The sequence below is a fragment of the Chrysochloris asiatica genome, unplaced genomic scaffold (assembly GCF_000296735.1).
Source record: "Chrysochloris asiatica unplaced genomic scaffold, ChrAsi1.0 scaffold00006, whole genome shotgun sequence".
NCBI classification, from domain to species: Eukaryota; Metazoa; Chordata; class Mammalia; order Afrosoricida; family Chrysochloridae; genus Chrysochloris; species Chrysochloris asiatica.
Window position 1 is genome coordinate 35,400,047 of NW_006408524.1, and position 24,672 is coordinate 35,424,718.

At 37.2% G+C, this 24,672-nt stretch overlaps 1 protein-coding gene across 2 annotated transcripts in view; it reads right to left on the reverse strand.

Annotated features, from left to right (window-relative positions):
* HDAC9 (histone deacetylase 9) overlaps positions 1-24,672 on the reverse strand; it is a 717,483-nt gene that overhangs the window by 368,794 nt on the left and 324,017 nt on the right. For both annotated transcript variants that reach the window (XM_006832232.1, XM_006832231.1), the window contains 2 exons: positions 19,976-20,153; positions 1,319-1,452 (listed from right to left, as the gene is read on the reverse strand). In XM_006832232.1, coding sequence (XP_006832295.1) covers positions 1,319-1,452; positions 19,976-20,153 — 312 coding nt within the window. The remainder of the gene's footprint in view (positions 1-1,318; positions 1,453-19,975; positions 20,154-24,672) is intronic.

Consider the following 24,672-nt stretch of genomic DNA (forward strand, 5'->3'; position numbering starts at 1 on the left):
TTCAGACTAAATTGGCTGTGATTAGGGATTTTCCTAACTACAGTATGAATTTCTAAAAAGTAATTTATTATAAATGATTTTTAAAATGCTGTTGTGAAATGATAACAGCTATATAATCATATGGGTGTGTGTTGGCTCAAAGGATAAGCAATGGACTGCAAACTACAAGGTCAGAGGTTCGAACGCAACAGCCACTCCTTGGAAGAAAGATGATGTTTTTTGCTTCCTCAGATTTACAGCCTCGGAAACCCTATACAGGGCCATGATGACTCAGAACCAACTCAAAGACACTTAACAACAACAAATAGAACCATTTATATAATCAACCTTGAAAGCATGACATTAGACTTTGTTTATTATGCAAGCTGTATGCATGCAAAAGCTTGTTCATAACTTTTATTCTCCTATGTTGAATTTAATATGGTCTCAATGCGTCAACTTCCTCATGAGGTAACCAGATTCAAAATATTGATGGCTTAGTTTCACTTCCCAACAGGTGAGAATTATGATGGACTTCCTTTATTGATTTCCAAAGAGGAGCAATAAAGGCACCAAATAGTAACATGTTTCATTGCCAGTGTGTGTGGTCAGGGACATTATCTGCCTTATGAAATTCCTTAACTCCAGTGTCTGAAACATGATATAGAACCATATATATATATTTAATATTTAATTATATACCATATAGCATTATAGGATAAGCACTGGACAGCAAAGTTGACTTGAACTGTAGTGTCTGCTGTTCAAACTCACCAGTTGCTCCTTGGAAACCCTATACAGGGTCACTATGAGTCGGTTCTGATTCGACAGCACTTAAGAACAACAGCAATTATATATATTTAATCAGGAGCCCTGGTGTAAGGTCACTATGAATCAGAAAGAAGTTACATTTGTTGATTTGGCAATAGCTCATATTTTAAATCTATCTATTTTCATGAAGCAAAACTGATACATATCTGAATTCAAATAAAAATTTAAAAACCTAATACAGTGCATTAGTTTACACAGTTTTACAGAAGGTTAGTCCAATAAATGATACATATTTGGCAACAAAAATGCTGTCATGTGTACAAAACACAGGCTGGAATCATAGGAGGCATACATCAGGCAACTACTCATACCATCAACATTGAGCACCTATTGTATACCCAGCCTAGAGTCAGGTGGCAGGCTCTACATTACTAGTTTCTATGACAGTTCATCAATCACGATGTTTGTTCTACATGGTTAACATTTTTGTACTACAACCCAAATGAATCTTGGCCTCTATACGTGATTTATGTAAGCAAGAAAAAGAGTGTGGCCAATTCTGGATTACCTCACATTTATTTAGCAATCCAGTTTCTTGCAGCCGTGACCAGATGCTCTGTATTCGTCCAGCATGCTCGGGGTGGGTGGTGGAATTGCCACAAATGCACTGGTGTTTCAGCATCAGAGGGTCATAGGCAATTCCTTTGGGACAAAGAAAACACAAGATTGAGTAGTGATATAAGGTACAGGTTAGAAAACAATATGATTACTCAAATAAGTCAGCCATTTTGAAATAAAGTTCATGAATGGAGAAATAATACTTATCAGTCAGGTCTCAGGAGACACTATTTGGTCCTATGTACCTGAACATGTATGGGAAAACAAACCAAAACTATGGAGACTACAGTGCTCAGAAGCTTGCTTAGTAAATCGGTAAAGTGATGAAGATGGTAACATTTCAGGAAAAACTTAAGGAAAAAAACATCAGTATTTTAGATTGTTATTAAGTTATATTAGATAATTCAATTCAGTGGAGGTATTCATATTATTTCTGAAGCCACAAAACAAGGTGGCTCTTCAAAACTTGAATTCACTTCATGAGTAACTGTATTCTCACTTTAGGTCAGGGTTACATCCTTGTCACAAATTGAAGGTTTTCCAACTGCTTATCTATTCTGACTAGCAATTCCTTCAAAACCGAGTGCAAGTAATTTCTTCTCTGCTTACTTGTAATAAAGGCAATTATGTTATTAGTATGGTTATTGTCCACCTTATAATATTCTGGAGGTTTTGAAACATTTCTTTTTAAAAGCCAATAAATTAGTTGCTCTACATTAGTAGAAATCACATAGATACCTACTAAAATTTAATCTAGAATTGACATAAATTAGTATATTTTATTTCAGTTAGATTCTGGTGTAAGAAATATTTTATTTAAATATGATGAAATGAAACATCAGAGGTTTACAAAATAAAATTTTGAAAGCAAAAATTTAGATGACAATTGTAATTGATAAATTTTTTAAGATTTCCATTGGCACACAAAAATTACCTTTGCTTTAAAATCCATCTGTAACTTTACCAATAAGATTGAAACATTAGTTTAGCAAAAACTAGATTTATTGGTAGGATATGGGGTGGTTCATTAAACCAAATGGAAAACTAGATACATGGGTCTTGAAAGAAGTGGGAAGCAGGGCAACTCTGGGTACCTGGAGTTGGATATCTATGTCTGGGTGTGTATTCTGGAGCAGAAACAAGGAATTGCCCTCTTTGGATAATTGCTGTTGGAATTAATAGGTGTCACCATGTTCTCATTTTGTGTCACTGTGTTCAAATTCAAATCCCAGGGAGAGAGCATTTGATTAGCTGAATTTGAGATTATAGCTCATCCCTCAGATGGAGTTGGACATCTTAACTGGTAGGTACACCAAAATGTACATCCACTGAGCAAAGAACATTTCCCAAGGCAAAATCAGTAGAGAGTCCCTAGGTGGCACAAATGGTGTGCTCCTGACTGCTCACACAAAGGGTGACAGTTGAAACCTACTTAGCAGCACCATGAAAGAAAGTCCTGGTGATGTGCTTCCATAAAGATCCCAGCCAAGAAAGCCTGTGGAGCACAGTTCTACTCGGTCACACATGGGGCTACAATGAATTCACAACGGCTTCTTTTGTTTTATTTTGTTTTAATGTGTAATAGCTGTTCATGATGACTTTTATTTCATTTTTTAAATTGTTTTCCCCTTTATCCAAGTTAACATGTGTCTACCCTCCAGACTGCAAAGTCATTTGAACTACAAGGTCAGTGGTTCAAGCTCACCAGTTTCTCCTTGGAAACTCTATAGAGAGTCGCTATGGGTCGGAATCAACTCGACAGCACTTAACAACACCAACAACAGCCTCCAGCCAGTGACCCATCTTTCCCTCCCTGCCCTCTTATTCCTCATAACCATCAAAGAATGTCTCATTCAGTGGTGTAAAAAGTGGGGTGGGGGGAAGGTTTCACAATGAAAGAGATTGAAATTCTTGAAGCACAGACTCTTCCTCCTCTCTGCAATGCTATCTCATACCATTCCCTCCAGTAACCTCTGTTTCTCCAACACAGACTTTCCTTCCATTCCTCAAAAGGTACACAATCTTTCTGGTCTTGGAATCTTTATATATGCTGCTCCATATGAACCAGAAGTTCTCCTTCCCTGTGTTCCATAACTGCAACCCTCATTGAATAATTCCTACACATTATTTAAGGCTCAACTTTCAAGCCAATTCCTCTACAAATCTATCCTAAGAACTCTAAACTAGGTGTTCTACTATTTACTTATAATACCTGCTAGGTCCCTGTTCAGAGTGTGTATCACAATTGCATGATTTTCAGACGATTTTGTTAACTGCCCATTTGTTGTCTTCAGTAGACAGTGTTGTTTCGTGTCACAAAGCAATGCAATAAGACACAGTAGAAACTGCTCCATAGGGCTAGTCATCAGGTCTACACTCCTGTTATGTCACTGGTGGGTTCAAACCACTGACCTTTCAATTAGTAGAACTTAACCATTTGTTGTTGTTAAGTACCTTAGAGTTGACGCAAATTCAACCCTGTATAAGGCTTACAAACGACAACTGATGGGTTTGAATTGTTGACCTTGTGGTTCAGAGTCCAGTGCTGATCCTAGTAAAATCTATGAAATTTCACACTAGAGTTGTGTTGTTCATTCTGATAGTTCAATGCTTGGAAATATGCTTGACAAATATTAAGTTCTTAAAAATACTGTTTATTGAATGAACGGAAAACATCAATAAATGAATACAGTTTAGAACTAGGTCAGCTATCTCTAATATAAAGCCTGTTTGACGATCCTAATGTGAAAAAAAACCCCTAGACTTCTGATTTTGTAATTTTACATACTTAATATTTTACCTTTTATTTTGTATGTCCTATGGTTCTACCAATATTCAGGTGCCTCTAGTACAGGAATTTATCTTACTCAGCATTTTACTTTAGGGAAAAAGATGATGAATAAATATCTTTGAATAAGTCCAAAGGGAAAACATGAAAAAGGCAGAAAAGGAATGTCTTCACAATTCAGATTTTTTGAGAATTTGTGAGATGTTATTATTCTTTAACATATTTTCTACCACAGTTTCATTGTATGTAAAATTAAAGATATATCAATAGCAATAAAATAATACAGAAACAAATACTATAGCATCTGCCTCCTTTTGAAAACATTCATGAAAAGCAGAGATTCTACTCATTAAGTTAATTAACTTCACTATTTCCTCTCTCAACACATCTATTCTCACCTCCATAGTAATTGCCCCCTTTAACAACATTATTCCCATAGCCCACTGCCTACTGAAAAAAATACTGTAAAACAGGTATGGTAGCTAGACATTATAGTCAGATACCTAGAGATTATAATATAAAGTCCAGGAGCTCTTGGAAAGACATTTGAATTTAAGGGGACATATATAAAATCTGGAACACTAGATTTCCACTGACTCTTCAGTGAGGTGCTAACAGGTAGGAAGCAAGGTAAGACTTTAACATCACCCTTCATCTCCACTTCTTTTCTTTTCTTTCGTTTCAGAAACAAAACCTTACAGGTTGAGAAATAAGCCTGCCTTTCTCTCTGGGATTCCCATGAAATTTCACTTTTGTTTTAACATGCTGTCCCACTGGTTACCACTGATGATATAAATCAATAGGTCAATCTGCTTCTCTATCAATTCATTGCCTGAATTTTCTGAGTTTATATATATATATATTTTTTTTTTTTTCAAAGATCTTAAATTTTTATATGTTTTCTTCAACAAATTTAGTCTTTGTAATCCCAGTTTTTCTCTGATTTTTAAGTACTGGTGTGATGCTGTAGGATAAGCACTGGACTGAAAGGTCAGTTTAAACTGCAAGGTTGGTGATTCAAACTCACCAGCTGCTCCTAGGAAACCCTATACAGGGTCGCTATGAGTCAGAACCAACCTGACAGCAATTAGCAACAACAACAATATAAATGAGTCGCCTAAGTGCTTACAGCCCTGGAGTGTAATGGTTGCTAGTTGGCCTGCTAACCACAAGGTCAGCAGTTCAAATCTACAAGTCACTCCGTGGGAGAAAGATGAGATTTTCTGTTCCCATAAAGATTTACAGCATTGGAACCCTAAACAGGGTCACTATGAATTGGAACTGACTCCATGACATACAACCACCACCACCATTGTAGTACTTGCCTATTTTTTAAATTATTGTTTTGTTGTTAGCTCCCCTTTAGTCAATTCCAATACATCAGACCCAAAACAGATCAATAGGCCTATCTTCCAAAAACAGATGGATAGGCCTATCTTCGGAGAAACGTTTAGGTGGGTTCAAACTGCTTGCCAATCAGCTAGTCGTTTCACTGCTTGTATAACCAGGGACTCCTTTATTAATCCTTCACATCGGTGTTAGGTGCCACTGAGTAGCTTCTGACTCACAGTGACTCTATGCTCAACAGAACCACAGACACTGCCTAGTCCTGCAAGTCCTTCACAATTGTTATGTCTGAGCCATGTTGTTGCCACTGTGTCAGTCCCTCTAGTGGAGGGTCTTCCTCTTTTCCACTGATCTTCCACTTTACTATGCATGATGTCCAATAAGTCCTTATTGAGTGACAAAATCCATTCATGTTTCTAGGTTTACATTCAGTCCACCTGGTCTATTAAGGAAGTTAAGAAACTTCAGACATGAAATCTCTGATTTCTGATTCTTAACATTCAACTTTATATTACATTTCTGGTAGCTGCCTGAGGTTTCAAGTCTTGAAATATCTGCTTATCAACATTTATTGAGCACCTTCCAAAATGACAGGGTTGATCAAATATAACACAAATATATGAGAGGCACAGCACTTCCCTGATAGCTGCAGATGCCGTAGGCAGACACAGACGACTCATCATTTCTCACTACCTTCGAGGTACAGCTTCATTTTATTACATTTAACTTACAACCTCGTAGTAGAGGTGAGGCATGTAAAAACATAGTTATTTGATATGTCAAAAGAAAACGCTTTGTATACAAGAAAGAAAGAAAGAAAAAAGACTAGGAAGCCAGGTAAAACAACCAACCAACCAAAAACCTTTATATGACAGAGTATCCAAAACAGTAGGGGCTATTTTGATGTAAGAGCTATTCCTAATGATCTCCAAACCATATTGCCTTCCCTTTTTTTCTATTTTTACTATACACTTTACATTTCTATTACCAGCAATCATTTTATTAATAATATCATTTAACAGGAACACTTATATCAAATAATCAGTTTACTTTTTACTTTTTTTTAATGAGTAAAACTTGATTTGTCTATTAAGCAAACTATGTAACATCACAAAATGTCCCCCCCCATTGGTAAATTGTGCCTTTGACTAGATAAACATTGTCTAATACAAATCGCTTCTGACTTAGGATGTAGTGCTATTAAGATAACTGTTGTATATTAATCCTGACAAAAGCCAAATACTTCGTTTTATTTATTTATTTACTTATCTTTGCTTTCCATTTCATTTTTCACAGCAGTGTTTTGAAAAGTGAATCATAAAACTGAAAACCTGGGAGTGACTATCTGAGTATGAAAACATGAGGAAATTATGCACTGCAGCTTTGTATGTAGAACATCTTACTAAGTTACACAAAACTACAGGGAATCTTAGATGCAGTTCAGCAGAACTCACACAGATTGTAAATCAGGGACTACTTGTACTTATAGTTACCTTTTTCCCTGTAAATAATTCTATTATAGTATCAGACTTCTAAAAAGAAACAGATAGACGAAATTTCACCTTATGCCAGAATTCCATCTAACATTATATTCAAGTCAGCCAAAGCCTAGGAATTGAATAAAGTGTGGCGCTGTGGGTTAATGCACTGGACTGCAAGGTCGGTTTGAACCGCAAGGTCGGTGATTAAAGCTCACCAGCCACTCCTTGGAAACCCTATACAAGGTTGCTATGGGTCAGAACCAACTTGATGGCACTTAACAACAACAAATACACCAACTATACTCTTAGAATTAAGAAGGGTACTCAGCCAATACATAAACTCACAGCAAGTAACAATCTGCCACATATTTGCTTTCAAACTTGCTGGAAAGATTTCTCTATCTCAAGTATTTTTGTTGTTATTATTGTTAAGTGCCATCAAATCAATTCTGACTCACAAAGACCCTATATAGGGTTTCCAAAGAGCAGCTGAAGGGCTTGAACTACTGACTTATGGTTCAAAACCTAAAACTGATCCTACAGTGCCACATCTTTCCCCCATAGAGCAGCATGGGCCTTATGATTTACAGTCCAGTGCTTATCATATGAAGTCAACCCGCTGTTATTGTAAGGTACCATCAAGTCATTACCCACTCATGGCGATCCTATATAGAACAGAACCAAACACTGCCCAGTCCTGAGACATCCTTACCATTTTTGATGTGTTTGAACCCATGGTTGCAGACACCATTTCACTGCATCTCATTAGGAGTCTTCTTTGTTTTCTCTGACCTTCCACGTTACAAAGCATGATGTCCTTCTCCAAGGATTGCTCCTTCCTGATAACATGTTCAAAGTAGGTGAGACAAAGTCTCCCAATTCTCACTTCCAAGGAGCATTCTAACTACACATTTTTCAAGATAGTTTTGTGTTTGTTCTTCTGGCAGTCCATGATAATTTCAGTAGTCTCAGCCAACATCAAAATTCAAATGCACCTATTCTTCTCTGACTTTCCCTATTGGCCATCCAACTTTCACATGCATATGAGGCAATTAAAAATACCATGGCTTAGGTCAGATGCAAATTAGTCCTCAAAGTGCCATCTTTGTTTTTTAAGTTTTTTTGTTTTGTTTTTTTAAGTTTTGTTTGTTGTGAACTGAGTGAAAGTTTACAGGGCATATCATCAGTTTTACATTCAACAAATCATATGCTTTGTTGCAATACAATGATTATAACCCCCTCCACGTACCATTAGTTAACAGTATTTCTCTCTATTCACTTTAGCTCTTTTTTTTTTTTTAAACACTCAGGCACATACAATAATTTAACCCACCAAAGAGCACAATCTGCAAGCCTGCCTCCTGGCCACTAGCTCTCAGTCAGTCCCTCTCTTTCCATGAATCTAGAGTCCTCAGCTGTTCCCCCTCTTCATGTCCCCATCTCTTCCTCCATCTCTGGTGTTGCTGCTTCTCTGGATAAGGTCCTGCATTCCTCTTGTGCTCTCTCCCTTGACGGTCCTAGGGTCCTCTGTTTCTGGACTGTAAGATTAACCACTCCCCCATTTTTGTTACAAAACTTCTACCTTTACAATTGTGAGAGTCGCAATTAGTCATGATAACAATTACTCACTATTGAATCAAAAGAATCTTATCCCCATCTCCTTTTACCAGACCCATGTAGACAAGATGAAAACTATTCAGTGGTGACTCTATCTTCCCCCACACACTCTTAAAAATTAAGCTCCCTCTTGAAACCTTGTAAGCCAGTCACTTTGTGCCTTTATCAGCCCTCATTATAGGTAGCCAATGTCTAAGTTTCCCATCTGTATCTATCCTGTATACCAAGGGGACAGCATTGATACTTGATGTGAGGACTCTTTCTTTCTCTGTTGGTATTTTGAGCTACTACCTCCATAATTATAGGCCAAGTTTATCAAATTGTAGCAATTTACCCTCGTTTCTTGTATCAAAAAAATGTTTTGTTTCGTTTTCATCTTCCCCTAGTCGGAGTCCTGGTGTGGCACTGTGGGTTAATGAGCCAGACTGAAAAGGCATTTGAACTGCAAGGTTCAAGCTTACCAGGTGTTCCTTGGAAACCCTATACAGGGTCGCTATGGGTCAGAAATGACTCGACAGCACTAAACAACAACAGTTGAGTTCTGATTATCAAGCCACCAAGGCTGGGTCAAATGGGTACTATCTTCAAGTTTGGGTGTTCTTATGAGTCTCTCCTAACTTCATATTAGCTGGATGCTTCAATCTCAGTTCTAGTCCTCTGTGGCTATGTCCTTGTCCATGGGGTCAGGTGTTCCTAGGTCTCACCACACATTAGACCAACCATCTCATCCTCTTCTCTCTTTCATATCCAGGTCCACGGGAGTTGACGGAACATGGATGGACTCAGCCCATTTCTTCATTGCTGCCTTTCCCCCTCTTCCACTCACCAGTAAACCAATGTGGTCGCCAGCAAGTTTACATGCCTGCTCATGTGTTCCCTTCAGTTTCAGTCTTAGAGGGGGTGTTCTTTAATATTTTTAAAAGCATTCTTCTGCAGTAGATTTCCCAAAGCAATACATCTTTTGAGCTCCAGACTGCTGTTTTCATGAGCATTGATTGTGGATACAAGTAATTAAATCCTTGACAGCTTCAATCTTTTCTCCATTACTCATGATGTTGTTTATTGGCCCAGTTGTGAGGGGTTTTGTTTTCTTTGCATTGAGTTATAACCATACTGAAGACTATACTCTGTGATCTTCATGAGTAAGTGCTTCAAGTCATCTTTGATTTCAGCAAGCAAGGTTGCGACATCTGTATATTGAAGGTGGTTAATGAGCCTTCCTCTGTTTCTTGTAATGTATATACATAATATAGATATTATACGTATACATAATATATGTTATATATATATATATTATAATGTATATATAATCCAACTTCTCAGATTATTTGCTCAGAATACAGACTGGATAAGAACAGTGAAAGGATACACACATGACTACCACATTTCCTGATTTTAATCCATTCAATATCACCTTGCTTAGTCTGAATGACTGCCTGTATAAATGCTCTGCGTTAGCACAATGAACTGTTGTGGAACCTCCCTTTCCTCACAGTGTTATTCATAGTTATTATGATCCACAAAGTCAAATGCCTTTGCAAAATCAATAAAACACAAGTGGTGCTGTAGGATAAGCACTGGATTGTTAGCCAGCAGGTAAGTGTTTCAAATCCACCAGTAACTCGTCAGAAAGCCTATACAGGGTCACTGAGTCAAACACTTAGCAAAAACAAAACACATCTGCTATTCTCTGCTTTCAGCCCAAATCCATCTGATGTCAGCAATGATATCCCTGATTCCACTTCCTCTTCTGAATCTGAGTTGGATTTCTGGCAACTTCCTTGAACTATTTTTTTAATTATCTTCAGCAAAGTTTTACTTGCATGTGATATTAATGATATTGTTTGAAAAATTCCTCACTGTTGAACCAACTTTCTTTAGAATGCATACAAACATGGCTCTCTTCCAGTTGGTTGGCCAGGTGGCAAGCTATCTTCCAAAACTCTTCTCCTGGACAAGTAAATGTTTCCAGCTACACCAGTTTGCTGAAACATTTCAATTTGTAGTCCATCAATCCCTGGAGTCTAGCTTTTCACCAATACCTTCAGTGAAGCTTGAACTTTTTTCCCTCAGTACCATTGATTGTTAAAATAAATCTTAAGCTGGTCCATCTTCAGGAATAAGGAAACAGAGGTCCAGGAAGTTGCTAATTGACCGAGGCACAGACTGTTGGCTGAAATGGCAATAGGAGCTCATGCACCTGGAGTATGTGTAAACAGGAAGAATTAGGGAGGGGCAAGGAGAACCTGTTCAAGAAGTAGAAACTTTAAAATAAGAATGCAACCATCAAAAGGAAATAGGTGACATTAGGGAAGACTGTTCACCCCATAGTACTCGGTCAATGAGGAACTGGGGGAGGGACTTATGGGCTAGGAAATAACAACACTTGTAAAATGGCTGTGTGGTGTGCTTGTCCATCTTGTCTTCTGGTTTTGGCACCTCATTTTGCAAAATCAACTAATAAAGCCTCTCACTAAAATGAATATAGATTGGATTTCTTGAGCATTCATAAGTAAACACTCATGATAAATCATCCATGACCTCATACTAGATAAAGCGGTCTGCCCCAGTTCTCTCTCCAGAGACCCATCAGAGTAAGGGCCTAGTTGGGGATTCATACTGACCCACCAGTTACCAAGAGGAACCAAGGCAGTATTGGGTATCAACAACGTTTCTCAAAATCATATACTACCTTCTCAAATGGTTATGTTGATCTTTTTTTTTTTTCTTTTTATAAAGTGACTTGCTGTATCTCCTCCATCTTCTTCAGATGCTTTCTGCATAATTTCATATTTCACCCTTCAATATTGCAACTTGAGAATTAGTAAGGAGAATAAAATAGGGCCTGTAAGAATGCAGAAATGGCAGCAGAAATGTCATTCTGACTATTTAGGAAAAGGCAAGTCAGTGATTATTATTTACTGTGAAGAAAAGAGTTTCCATCAAGTTTATTCTGGCTCATGTGGCTCCATGTATGTCAGAACAGAACTGAGCTCAATAAAGTTTTCAATGACTGGGTTTTCAAAAGTAGATTGTTTGTTGTTAAGTTCCGTCGAGTCGGTGCTGACCCATAGTGACCCTGTACAGGGTTTCTGAGGCTGTAAATCTTTACAGGAGCAGAATGCCTCATCTTTCTCCCGCAGAGCAGCTGGTAGTTTTGAACTGCTGACCTTAAGGTTCACAGCCCGATTCGTAACCACTACACTACCAGAGCTCCTTTCAAAAGTAGATTACTAGGCCTATATTCTAAGGCATTGTTGCATGGGCTCAAACCTCCGACCTTTGGTTTGGCAACCAAGACATTAACCATCTTCAATACCCAGGGCTTCATGATTTTCTGTCAGAATCAAAATAAGATTTTAGAAAGTTTTGGGTACCCTCAACATGAGGTAAAATTTTTTTGACCTTATAAAATAGTAACAGAAATTAGAGGGAGAAATCAAGCTAAATCAAAAAGACAATGGTACAATTAAAAAGAGAGATATAAGATAAATAAGGATTAAAAAGAAAAAAAAATGGTAGCAAATTAAATTCTGTATTAGAGACAATAGAAAATTAAAGGAATTTATGTCAGAAAATTGTTGTTGTTGTTAGATGTCAAGTCAGTGGCGACACATAGTAACTCTATTCCGACTCATAGAATGAAACACTGCCCAATCCTGCACCATCCTAACAAGTACTGTTACATTTGAGACCACTGTTGTTGCCACTGTGTCAATCCATCTTGTTGGGGGTCTTTCTATTTTTTGCTGACCCTCCACAATGTCCTTTTCCAGAAACTGGTCCATTCTAATAATGTGTCCAAAGTCTCACAATTCTGGCTTCTAAGGAGCTTTCTGGCTGTACCTCCTCCAACACAGATTTATTTTTATGCTCTTCAGTAGTCTGAGGTACTTTTAATATTCTCCTTCAGCCATGACTCAGATGCATCAATTCTTGTACGGTTTCCTTATTCAGTGTCCAACTTGTACATGCATATGATCGATTGAAAATACCATGGCTTGGGTCAGGAGCGCCTAATCCTCAAGAGCTCTTTTGTGAAAGATTAGCCTAATGCAATACACCTTTTGATATCTTGACTGCTGCTTCCAAGAGTGCTGATTGTGGATTTAAGCAAATGAAGTCTCTAACAACATCAATATTTTCTCCTTTTATCATAAATTATTTATTTGTCCAGTTATGAGGATTTTTGATGTCTTTATATTGAGGCTGTAGTTTTTATACTGAAGGCTATAGTTTTTAATTTTTATCAGTATTCCAAATCCTCCTTGCTTTCAGCAAACAAAGTTGTGTCATCTGCATATCACAGGTTGTTAATTACTCTTCCTCCAATCCTGATGCAGTTCTTCTTCATATAACCCAGTTTCTTAGAGTACTTCCTCAGCCTACAGATTGAATAAGTATGGTAAAAAGATACAATCCAGACATACACCTTTCCTGGGTTTAAACCATTCAATATCACCTTGATCTGTTCAAGAGTCTGACTCTTGGTCTATGTACAGGTTTCTCATTAGCACAATTAAATGTTCAATAATACCTGCTCTTCACAATATTCTTTATAGTGTGTTATGATCCACGTTGAATGACTTTGAGTAGTCCATAAAGCACAAGTTAACCTCTTTCTGGTATTCTCTGTTTTCAACCAAGATCCATTTGACATCAGCAATAATATAACTCATTATATGTCCTCCTCTGAATCTACTTTGTATTTCTGGAAGCTCCTTGTGGATGGATGAACTGTTGCAACCATTTAAAAATTATCTTCAGCAGTATTTCACTTGCATATGATATTAATCATATTGTAAGATGATTTCCACATTCCATTGTGGCACCTTTCCTTGAAATGAACACAAATATGGATCTCTTCCAATTGATTGACCATATTGCTGTCTTCCAAATTTCTTGACTTAGATGAATGAGTACATCCAGTACTACATCAGTTTGTTGAAACATTTTAATTTGTATTCCATCAAGTTCTGGAGTTCAAGTCCACCATTTGCACCATGAGAGAAAGATGGAAGCTTTGTACTTCGACAAAGATTTACAACCTCAAAAACTCTATACAAGGTTGCTATGACTTGGAACCAACTGGATGGCACTTAACAAAAACAGCATATACATAAATAAATAAAAAACCATATAATTATCTTGGGATGAGGATTTTTAAACATTTTTCTTTTAGTTTTGTATATTTATAACCAAGAATAAAATATGGAAGGAATGACAAGTTTAACCCTTCATGAAATAATTCATTCAGGCAAATGTTATCAATGGGTAATAACATTAGATGAACTGTTAATGAGGCACTTTACAATGGAAGGGTCAGATTGTCACCATGTGAATCCACACATCAGTCCTAACAGGACTAAAAGTGAAACAGCTAGTCAGAATGATGATGCAATATGATACAATGAAATATGAAGTTTTGTCACAATCACAGCAACAGAATTCAACTCAACGATGATGACGTCTTTAAAGCTAACTTTTAAGAGACGCAAGGGACACAGAAACAAGCTACAGACCACCAATCGGAAACACACTAATCCAGAATGGAGACATTCTTTAAGTAACTGACCCCATTCCTTCAGCAAGTCATCGATGCATGGAGTGGAATCGGGAGGGAGAAGGAACTACTCTAGATTCAGAGACCAAGAGACCTAATAGCCAAGCCAAATATATGAATCTTGCATGGATTCTTAGTAAAAATTTTAAATGAGATGAGACAAAGAGGCAAAATCTTCAATTGGTTATATCAGGATGCTGAGCAGGATGAGAGTTTTTACTATTTTTCTGTTATGTGTGCTTGGAATTTTCCATTATAAAAATTAAATTGTATTATTAAAATAGAAAAATGAATGAACTATTGTTTTAACTTCAATCTGTGTTAGTTAAAATATTTTACAAGGAAAAAATAAACATATAAGCACACAAATTACAAACACAGAATCTGTAACCTCTTGAAAATTGATGCAAAATGTCTAATGTCTAAGATTTGGTCTTTCAGAATTATTGCAATATTTCATTAAGAGAATTTTTTTGTTTGTATTTATTGTTGTTGTTGTTATTATTTAGATTAAGACAGAATGCTAAATCTGTCTTAAATTGATGGGTAAAAATTTGGCTCAAAATGAGTTATTCTTCTAAATAAACCAGACCTATTTTTTGTCATTTTCATTGAGAAGTAGATAAGCTAATTCTGGAGGAGATTTTCAGAAGAAACTTCAAACACAGAAATTTGAGGATAGCTATTTTAAAATAGATTTTTCTATCCAAAGGAAATACGTCTCTCAATTCTGATAATAATAATGGCAGAAGTTAGTCTAGGAAGTGTTCAAACACATACATACATAAACACATACCTACATAAACACATACCTACATAAACAACTACACATACAACTTTACCTTGTTAAAGATCCATAAACACACACACAACTTTATTTTGCTAAAGAGAATCAAAAGCCATATACGCCTAATGCTTTTATAATTTAAAATATATTACTAATCATTATTTTTACTTTACATAGAATGTTTTCAAAATTATTTACTGACATAGGAAAATATTTATTGCATAGCATTAACTGACAAAACAGAGTAAAAAAATATATATGTATAATAATTTCAGATTAATTTAGAGGTACGATTCAGCCCGTAAGAAAGAAAAAAATTGAAAATAAATTAAATATATCCAAATTGTGTTATTTCTTTTGAATGACAGAATAATTGTGATTCTCCTGTATCATCTTTTATATTTACAAAATTGTATTCAATGCATATATATCTATTTTGTAATGAACAAAATTTCACTTAAGGTACCAATGTTTTTTTAAATTTTATAATTGTTATGTAAGCCAGGCCTACGTAATCTCTTATAATTCATGTTTATTTATTTACTGATTGATTGTTTTACTGCACAAAAATATATATTAAGCACCTTGCAAGTATTGGTGTGCACCTAAATGTTAGTTTAAGAGAAAAGAAAAGTAAAGACCTTTTCTTCATGACCAGTTCATTAGACACAATCCTAAAATTAAATCAATATATATTGGGGAGGAATAATTCAGAATGTTGTAAAGGACCAAAATAGGCAAATTTAATTTTAAATTAACCAGCCAAGAAAGGCTTCCAAAATGAAATAACATCTAAACTACAACATGAAGAGTTCCCTAGAGCTAGCAGTGACTTGGTAAAACTTCTTTCATTTGCAAAACAGGAGGAAGAAAGGTCAGTGTTATTTTGCTCAGACAGAAATATTCAAATACATTTCACTTTCCTTCATTATGTGCCACTCAGTAAACATCAAGTTTAAAAATCCATTTAAATAAATAAATTATTAAATAACTGTCACGCAAATTTTGCTCAGTTCTATTTTATGTGATTCTATTTTATGTTAGACTTTGACTAAAACAATCATGCTAAAAAGGGAGATTATACAGGATAACCAAATGTTGGGAAATGATGACCTTAATTTGTACTGGGTGTTGAGAATGAAAAAGTCAAGCAGATACACTGCTGTTAAGCTTTTGCTGGAATGAACACCATTTGATATAAACTGGCACACTTTTATCTACTGTGAACCATGGGCAAGTTCCATCTCTGGAGTAGAAGAGATGATATAAACACAGAAAACAAACACATTCTCCTTTTCTTTGTCATCAAAACTTCACATCAGCACCATGTCTTGATTTGAAATAGCATGTAAACATTTCTTTTTAAATATTACTATTCATATTTATGTGTAATGATAAATCGGTTTGAATATGTGATGGCCTAGCTGTACAACACACATTATTTATTATCACTTCAACAATGACAGAGATGCATGTTTCTTTTGTCTGTCCGAGATATATCCTTTTTCAGTCTGTCCGTGAGACCACCAGGTGATGGCTACATCTTAGTCTGTGTCTTGTTGTTAAGTGCCATCGAGTCGGGTCCGACCCATAGCGACCCTGTACAGGGTTTCCGAGGGTGTAAATCTTTACGGGAGTAGAAAGCCTCATCTTTCTCCCGCGGAGCGGCTGGTAGTTTCGAACCGCTGACCTTAAGGTTTGCAGCCCAATTCGTAACCACTACGCTACCAGAGCTCCTTTTAGTCTGTGTCTGGGTTCATTTAAATCCTCACTGGACATGGAATGAAGACATCTTTCAACAACTGACTCAAATCAGACAACATTTTCCCACTTCAAACTGTTTTCTTATTGTTGTTTTTTACAAAATGGAGGCTGATGTCGCAGAGGTTGCTGCAGTTAACTACCGAGCACCCACAAGCATCATGAAGGTTTGAAGGGTGTGCCTTCAAAATTATGTGAGCTTAGTGTTCAATAACTTTTAGATACACCAAAAAGTATAGTGCTTGCAAAACGGATTTAACAAATTGATTATCTTTAAAATACAATCTTTTTCTTTCTTAATTTTTAATGGAACAAGTGTCAAGTGTGTGAGTGCATGGTTTTCTTCTGAAAAACAAAAATAAAACGAGCTCTAAATCTTTATGTCAACAAACCAAATCCACTGTCATCAATTCTATTCCAGCTCATAGCGATCCTATATAGGGTTTCCAAGACTGTATATCTTTACAGAAGCACACAGCTTCATCTTTCTCCTCAGGAAATGTTGGTGGGTTTGAACCATCGACCTTGTGGTCAGTATTTCTCCTACAGCACCACCAGGGTTCCTTATTACAACAGTAGACAGCAACAAGCATGGGAACAGGAGTATCAACACAAAAAAATGTAATTAAGTTCACTTTTTAATTAAAGAAATTATTTTGAGTGACTGAAACTGGCATTATTAGAGAATGACTGTCACTCTGTATTCTCTGGCAGGTTAAACCTGGGGGGTGGGGGTTGACATTTTCAGGAAAATGAATGAAAAAGATCTCTTAGAAATAATATTCTTGCTACCTTCAAAACCTAGTGGTCTATATCTTTATTCGTTTTGAGAAAAAAACCTCTCTGAAAACATAGCGATAACGCACACCTGAACCACTAACTTCTCTGCAGTCCTGGGTCATCTGCAATACTAAAACAGGTTCTCTATAGCTCTGGTAGCGTAGTGGTTACGAATCGGGCTGTGAACCGCAAGGTCAGCTGTTCGAAACTACCAGCTGTTCCATGGGAGAAAGATGAGGCTTTCTGCTCCCGTAAAGAGTTACAGCCTCTGAAACCCTGTACAGGGTCGCTATGAGTCAGAACCGACTCCACGACACATAACAACAACAACATGGCACTTTAGAGTAGTAGTTACGAATCGGGCTATGAACCGCAAGGTCAGCAGTTCCAAACTACAAACTGTTCCTTGAGAGAAAGATGAGGTATTTTGCTCCCGTAAAGATTTACAGCCTCAGAAACCCTGTACAGGGTCACTATGAGTCGGAACCGACTCCATGGCACACAGCTACCACCACCACCATGGAGCTTTAAGGAGCTCTGATATAGTAGTGGTTACGAGTCCAGATGTTAAACTCAAGGTCGGCAGCTACAAGAGTCCTGGTGTGGCGCTATGGGCTAATGCGTCAGACTATAAAGTCGTTTGAACTACAAGGTCGATGGTTCAAGCTCACCAACTGCTCCTTGGAAACCCTGTAACAGGGTCGCTATGCGTGGGAATCGATTCAACAGCACTTAATAACACCAGCTGTTCTGCGGGAGAAAGATGTCCTTAAAGTTTTACATCCTTGGGAACCCTATGCAAAGTCGATATGAATCAGAACCAACTCTATGGCATACCACCACCACCACCACATAGCGCTGTGGGATAATATACTGGATTGCAGAGTCGATTCGAACCTCAAGGTTGGTGGTTCAAGCTCACAGGCTGCTCCTCAGAAACCCTATACTGTGTCGCTATGGATCGGACCCTACTTGATGGCACCTAACAACAACATACTATAGGAGGTAGACAAGATCAGAGGCAATAGCTAAAGTAGTAAAAGAAATACACCAACCTATAACTCCTAGTGGAGTCCTGGTGTGGCGCTGTTGGCTAATGCATCAGACTGCAAACTCATTTGAACTGCAAGGTTGGTGGTCCAAGCTCAACAGCTGCTCCTTGGAAACCCTATACAGGGTCGCTATGGGTCGGAATCAACTCGACGGCACTTAACAACTCCTAAAGTCCTGGTGTGGCACTGTGGGTAAAGCACTGGACCACAAGGCCGTTTGAACCACAAGGTCAGCGGTTGAAACTCATCAGCCGCTCATTGGAAACCCTATACAGGGTCACTATGAGTCAGAACCAGCTCAACAGGACTTAACAACAACAACAATATAACTCCTAGTATGAAATGATGGTTTCTGGAAGAGCATTATTAAAAGTAGCTGCTGAGCATACTTCCTAAAGATGCCTATCAATGTTAAGTAACTTGGTAATTTCATTCACTGATTTGAAAAAGAAAGATGATATCAGTGCTTAGGAACATGATTTCTGAAAAAAAGGACAATTTTCCAAGCACAAAGGGTTGCATGAGGTCACAGAAGCCACAAAAACACCCAACTGAACGCTGAAAATCGATTTAAAAATCAATCAGATAACCTACGAGAGCCTTTCGGGGGGGAAAGGTACATACGAATTCTCCCTGCTGCATCCAAGTTATGAAGTCCCGCAGGGCTACATTATCTTTCACTTCATCAGCCACAATTTGAGAGCATGGAACAAGAAGGAGGGCCAGCAGATAAAAAGGAACATTTAGCCACACACATATTTATAGCACAATTCCTTTGCAGAGGGAATAGGACCCCTTTTGTGGGTGTTTAGACTTGACCTTCCTCTGGCAAGAATTATTTGGCTTGTTTTCCTATGTAGGGAAGTTCTGAAATATTAACACAGCTGTAGGCAAAGGAAGAGGTTGGTCAAAAAGCCCACCCACAGGTACCATAGAAAATATGGTACCATTTTCTAAACGAAACTTCGAGTAGAATCAGACAAAGTTTGCCTTAGTGTTTGCCTTCGAGTAGAATCAGACAAAGTTGCCTTAACACTCTTTAGAGTGTTAGCATCATAAATTTCCTATTGGGCAAGCTATTAAAGGTAAGAGATTGAGGAACACTGTCAAAGAATGTTAAAGGGGGGGGGGGTTGGTTGTTTTTTTGTTGTGTGTGGGGTTGTGTTTTTTTCCCCAAAAGGAGTCCAGGCACCTGTTGATGTATTTTCCAGACCCTTGAATGATAACAATTTATAAGGCTATTAATACTAAGCCTAAGATTTATCAGATGTGCTGTTTGTCTTGTGGCCAATATAACCTCATAAAATTTAGGTTGCATTGGGTTAAACAGTGTTTTGTTGTTGGAGTTATTCAGAGCATTTAAATCGGCTAATCCTAGGCGAACAGCACATTTAGCCCGCCTATTACAGAAAAATCTTTAGGGACTCATACCAGTTGCAGAACCAGGCTTGAGGGGGCGGTCCGTCTCTGGGTGAGGCAAAACGGAGGCAGCAGGGAAGGAGTGGGTCCTAGAGACAAGTCGATGTTTGTCCAATCGGTCCATGCCAACTACAGCCAGGGGAGCTTGGCGCACGGAGAGCGCATGTGCATGCTGGGACTCCAGGAAGGGCTGTATGAGAGAAAACAGCACAGTAGAAAGAAACGTGAGACAAGAATTGAGGGAGACATTGAGAGAGACATGTCAACAAATTAAGTTCATCAGGTCAGAGACATAATAAACGGTGTGAAGGAAAAAGGGGAAAAAAATAATAATAGAGAAAGGCAGAGAAAAAACAAGACCTAGTCAATAAATCTATTCAGCAGATGTTTTCACACTGACAGTCAGGCCTGTCTGGCTAAGGAGGAGGTGATGGCAGGAGGCCTGTCAGTTTGAACTGATTGAGAGAAACAGACCTTTCACCTCAAGAGTAACATCGACTTCCCAAGACTCATTTCCTATCTTAATACCAACGTTCTGAATACAGCCCCAGAGTTGTTGCAACACCAAGTGGGAGAACAATGCATTTGTCTTCAAACTGCCTATGAGGCTCAACTCTGAAAATTCTATTGCAAATTTGTTTCAATAATATTTTGATGAAAAATGTATAGAGTCTCGAAAATTACCAATTAAATGTGTATGTGTTGAAACCTTTCAATCATCATATAATGGTACAGATTAATGATTTTTTTATAGGTATTGTATGGTGGACTCAATATTTAAAAACATATTAGTATTTTTATATAGTATTAAGTGTATTCTTAGTGCTTTAACAAGGTTGCCATCCTGTGTATTTCTCAGGTTATAAAATCAAAGAGCCAAAAATTAGAAAGCTTTGGGAAGATTCCATTTACTCCTGTCTCTAAGAAAGTCAATCCCTAAAACACAGAAAGGCAGCCAATCTAACCATCAGTACTACACAGTGAATATTTCCTTTCTTCAACATCAGGAATTTCATAACCTTTTCTGTTCTTTATGCTCCAGTTGAACAGCGGTGGGAAAGCATGCCCGTCATGCATATGGAAACTGACACTCTAAAAAGTTAACAGTATCCTGCCATATAAATCTCATTCCTAGAATTTAAAAATTGTCACCTGCTACCTAGACAGCATTTAATATTTCAAAACTTGGCTAAAAAAAAATATCATGTCTCTTTAAGGACAACTTCCCTCAAGCTTCTTGTTAGCTTAGATGTTCCTTTAGCAACAAGCATAATCCATTAAGATGTCATATTTATCTTGAATTTCCAACATGGGGCCTCGCACACCCTAAGGGTAAATATTATTCAATAAGGAGAAAGCAAGCGATACACACAACACATGCGTATTCAATGTACGTCCTGGTGCAGCGCTGTAGAATAAGTACTGGACTGCTAATTGCAAGGTCAGCGATTCAAACCTATCACCTGCTCTTCGGAAACCCTATACAGGGTCCCTATGAGTCAAAACCCACTCAATGGTACTTAGCAGCAACAACTATGCAATTTAGTGTTTTCCTTTCTCTGTATATATGAGTTAGTATTATTTATTGATACATGCTATGCCACTGGATATGTTTAGTAAGAGATCATAGTAGAAATTTCTCAATTTATAAAAGAAAAATTAAAACTAGCTTTAAAAGGAATTATAATTAATGCGCATGTCATTATTTATGTTTGTCTCTGAAGAATGATCAAACAACGAATCAAGCAGAAAGCCATTTGTCACATACTCGACTTTGGGCAATTTCTTTGATGATGAGGATGGCTTGGGTCAGAGATCTAGGAGTTCTAGTTATAATAGTCTTAACAATTTACAAAAACAAAGTCTATTTCTCTTATTTCTTGCATGGTTCTCATGTTCAATGTCCTGAGGGTTCAGCAGTAAGATTAATTTGTAGATTAACAGAGTTAATCTTACTCTGTTAGTAAGAGAGAACTTACTAACACTTCAAAAATAGTAGGGGATTCAACTACATAATTATGAGTGGGCAAGTTTTCAAACTGGAAAAGATAGTTTTTTTCACATGATTGAAAAAAAAAGCATATGTAAATATATTCTTCATGTTGGTAGCATCTAATTCTTTTTTCTCTTCCATTCTCCTCATTAACTCTCATCTAAATGAATGCACCACCACTCCTCCATCAGTTTGCTGTACTGTGATGGCATATGTGATGCTGTGATGCTGGAAGCCAGGCCAATGGAATGTTCAATATCAGTATGGTCACCCATGGTGGACAGGTTTCAGCAGAGCATTCAGTATAAGACATACAAGGAAGGAAGAAGGAGAAGTGAACCACTTCTGAAAGCTAGCCACTAAAAACTTTATGAACAGAAGCAGACACTTAGTACCTCAGGATGATCCACTCAGATTGGAAGGCACTCAAAATACAACTTAACAAGAGCTGCTTCCTCAAAGTAAACTTGGCCTTAATGATGTGGATGGAGCAAAGCTTTCATAGAATGTATGAAATACGAATCTAAGAAAATTAGAAGTATTAAAAAATAAAATGGAACCCATAAAGATCAATATCCTAGGCATCAATGAGCTGAAATGGACTGGTATTTGACCTTGAATTTGACAATTATATGGATTACTAGCTAGGAATGACAAATTCAAAAGGAATGTTATCATATTCATCATCAAAAAGACCATTTCAGCATCTATCCCGAAGTACAATGCTCTCTGTGATAGCATACACCTAAAGGGAATACCACCATTATTCAAATTAACGTACCAACCACTAATGCCAATGATGAGGAATTGAAGAATTCTTCCAACTTCTCCCATCTGAAACTGATCAAACATGCAGTCAAGGTCCATTGATAATTAGTGGTGATTGGAATGTGAAAGTCGGAAACAAAGAGGAAGGATCAGTAGTTATAAAATATGGCCCTGGTGATAGAAACGATGCTGGAAATCACAGAAGAGAATTTTTCAAGACCAACAACTTATTCATTACAAGTACCTTTCTTTAAATATGTAAAAGGTGACTATACATCTGGACTGCAACAAATGGAACACACAGGAAACAAATTGACTGCATTCATAGGAAGAAACAAGGGGAAAGCACGATATCATCGGTCAAAACAAGCCCAAGGTCTGACTGTAGAAAAGACCATTAATTGCTCACATGCAAGTCTAGGCTGAAGTTGAAGAAAATTAAAACAAGTCCACAAGAACCAAAATATTGTGCCTGGATGTACACACCATCTCAAGAACAGATTTGATACATCTGATACTAATGGCCCCAAACCAGAAGAGTTGTGGGATGGTATCAAGAACTTCATATATGAAGAAAGCAAAAAGTCATTTAAAAGACAGGAAAGGAGAAAAGACAAAATGAATGTCATAAGAGTCTCTGAAACTTGCTCTTAAGCAGAGACACTAAAGTAACTGAAAGTAAAAAGGAAATAAAAAAGCGGAACATAACATTTCAAAGGGGTGCTTAGAAGACAAAACCAAGTATTATAATGAAATGTACAAAGACCTGGAATCACAAAAGAAGAGAGAAGAACATGCTCAGCATTTCTAAAACTGAAAGAACTGAAGAAAAATTCAAGCCTCGTTTTGAAATATTAAAGGATTCTGGGGCAAAAAAAAAAAAAAAGGATTCTGTGTGTGGCACTGTAGGATAAACACTGTACTACTAACAAGAGCAGCAGTTCAAACCTACCATCTGCTTCTTGAAAAAGACTCAATGGCAAGTAGCAAAATATTCAAAATATTAAGTGATGTTGCAAGCATCACAAGAAGATGGAAGGAATATATACGAATTACTGCACTGAAAAGAATTGGCAAATAATCAATCATTTCAAGAGGTAGCATATGATCAAGAACCAATGATACTGAAGGAAAAAGTTCAATTTGCAGTGAAATAATTAGTTAAAAACAAGACTCCAGTAATTGATAGAATACAAATTAAAATGTTGCAGCAAATGGATGCAGCAGTTGGCGTTCCTCACTGTCTATGCCAAGAAATTTGGAATACAGTAACTGGCCAACATATTTATGCCCATTCCAAAGAAAGGTGACCCAATAGAATGCAGAAATCTAACAATATTATTAATATCACATGCAAGCAAAATTTTGCTGAACATAATTAAAAAACAGCTGTAGCAGTACATTGACAGAGAGATGCCAGAAATTCACATCAAATTCAAAATACATGGGACTGGGACATCATTGCTGATATCAGCTGGATATTGGCTAACCACAAAGAATACCAGAAAGATGTTTACTTGTGCTTTATTGACTAGGCAAAAGCATTTGACTGTATCACGAAAAATTACGCAACTTTGTGAGGAATGGTAATTCCAGAGAATTCTATTGTACTCATGAGGAAACCATACAGAGACCAAGAGGGAATAAGTGAACACTGAATGGTTTAAAATCAGGAAAGGTATACACCAGGGTTGTATCTTTTTACCATACTTACTCAGTCAGTATGCTGAGAAAATAATCCAAGAAGCTAGATTACATGAAGAAGGTGGCATTGGGGGTGGAGGAAGATTCATTAACAACTTGTGATATGCCCATGACACAGTATTATTTGCTGAAAGCAAAAAGGATAAAAAAATACTTACTGATGAAACTCAGACTACAACCTTCAATATGGCTTGTACCTTAAAGTTAAAAAAAGAAAAAAATTCTCATAGCTGGACCAATAAAT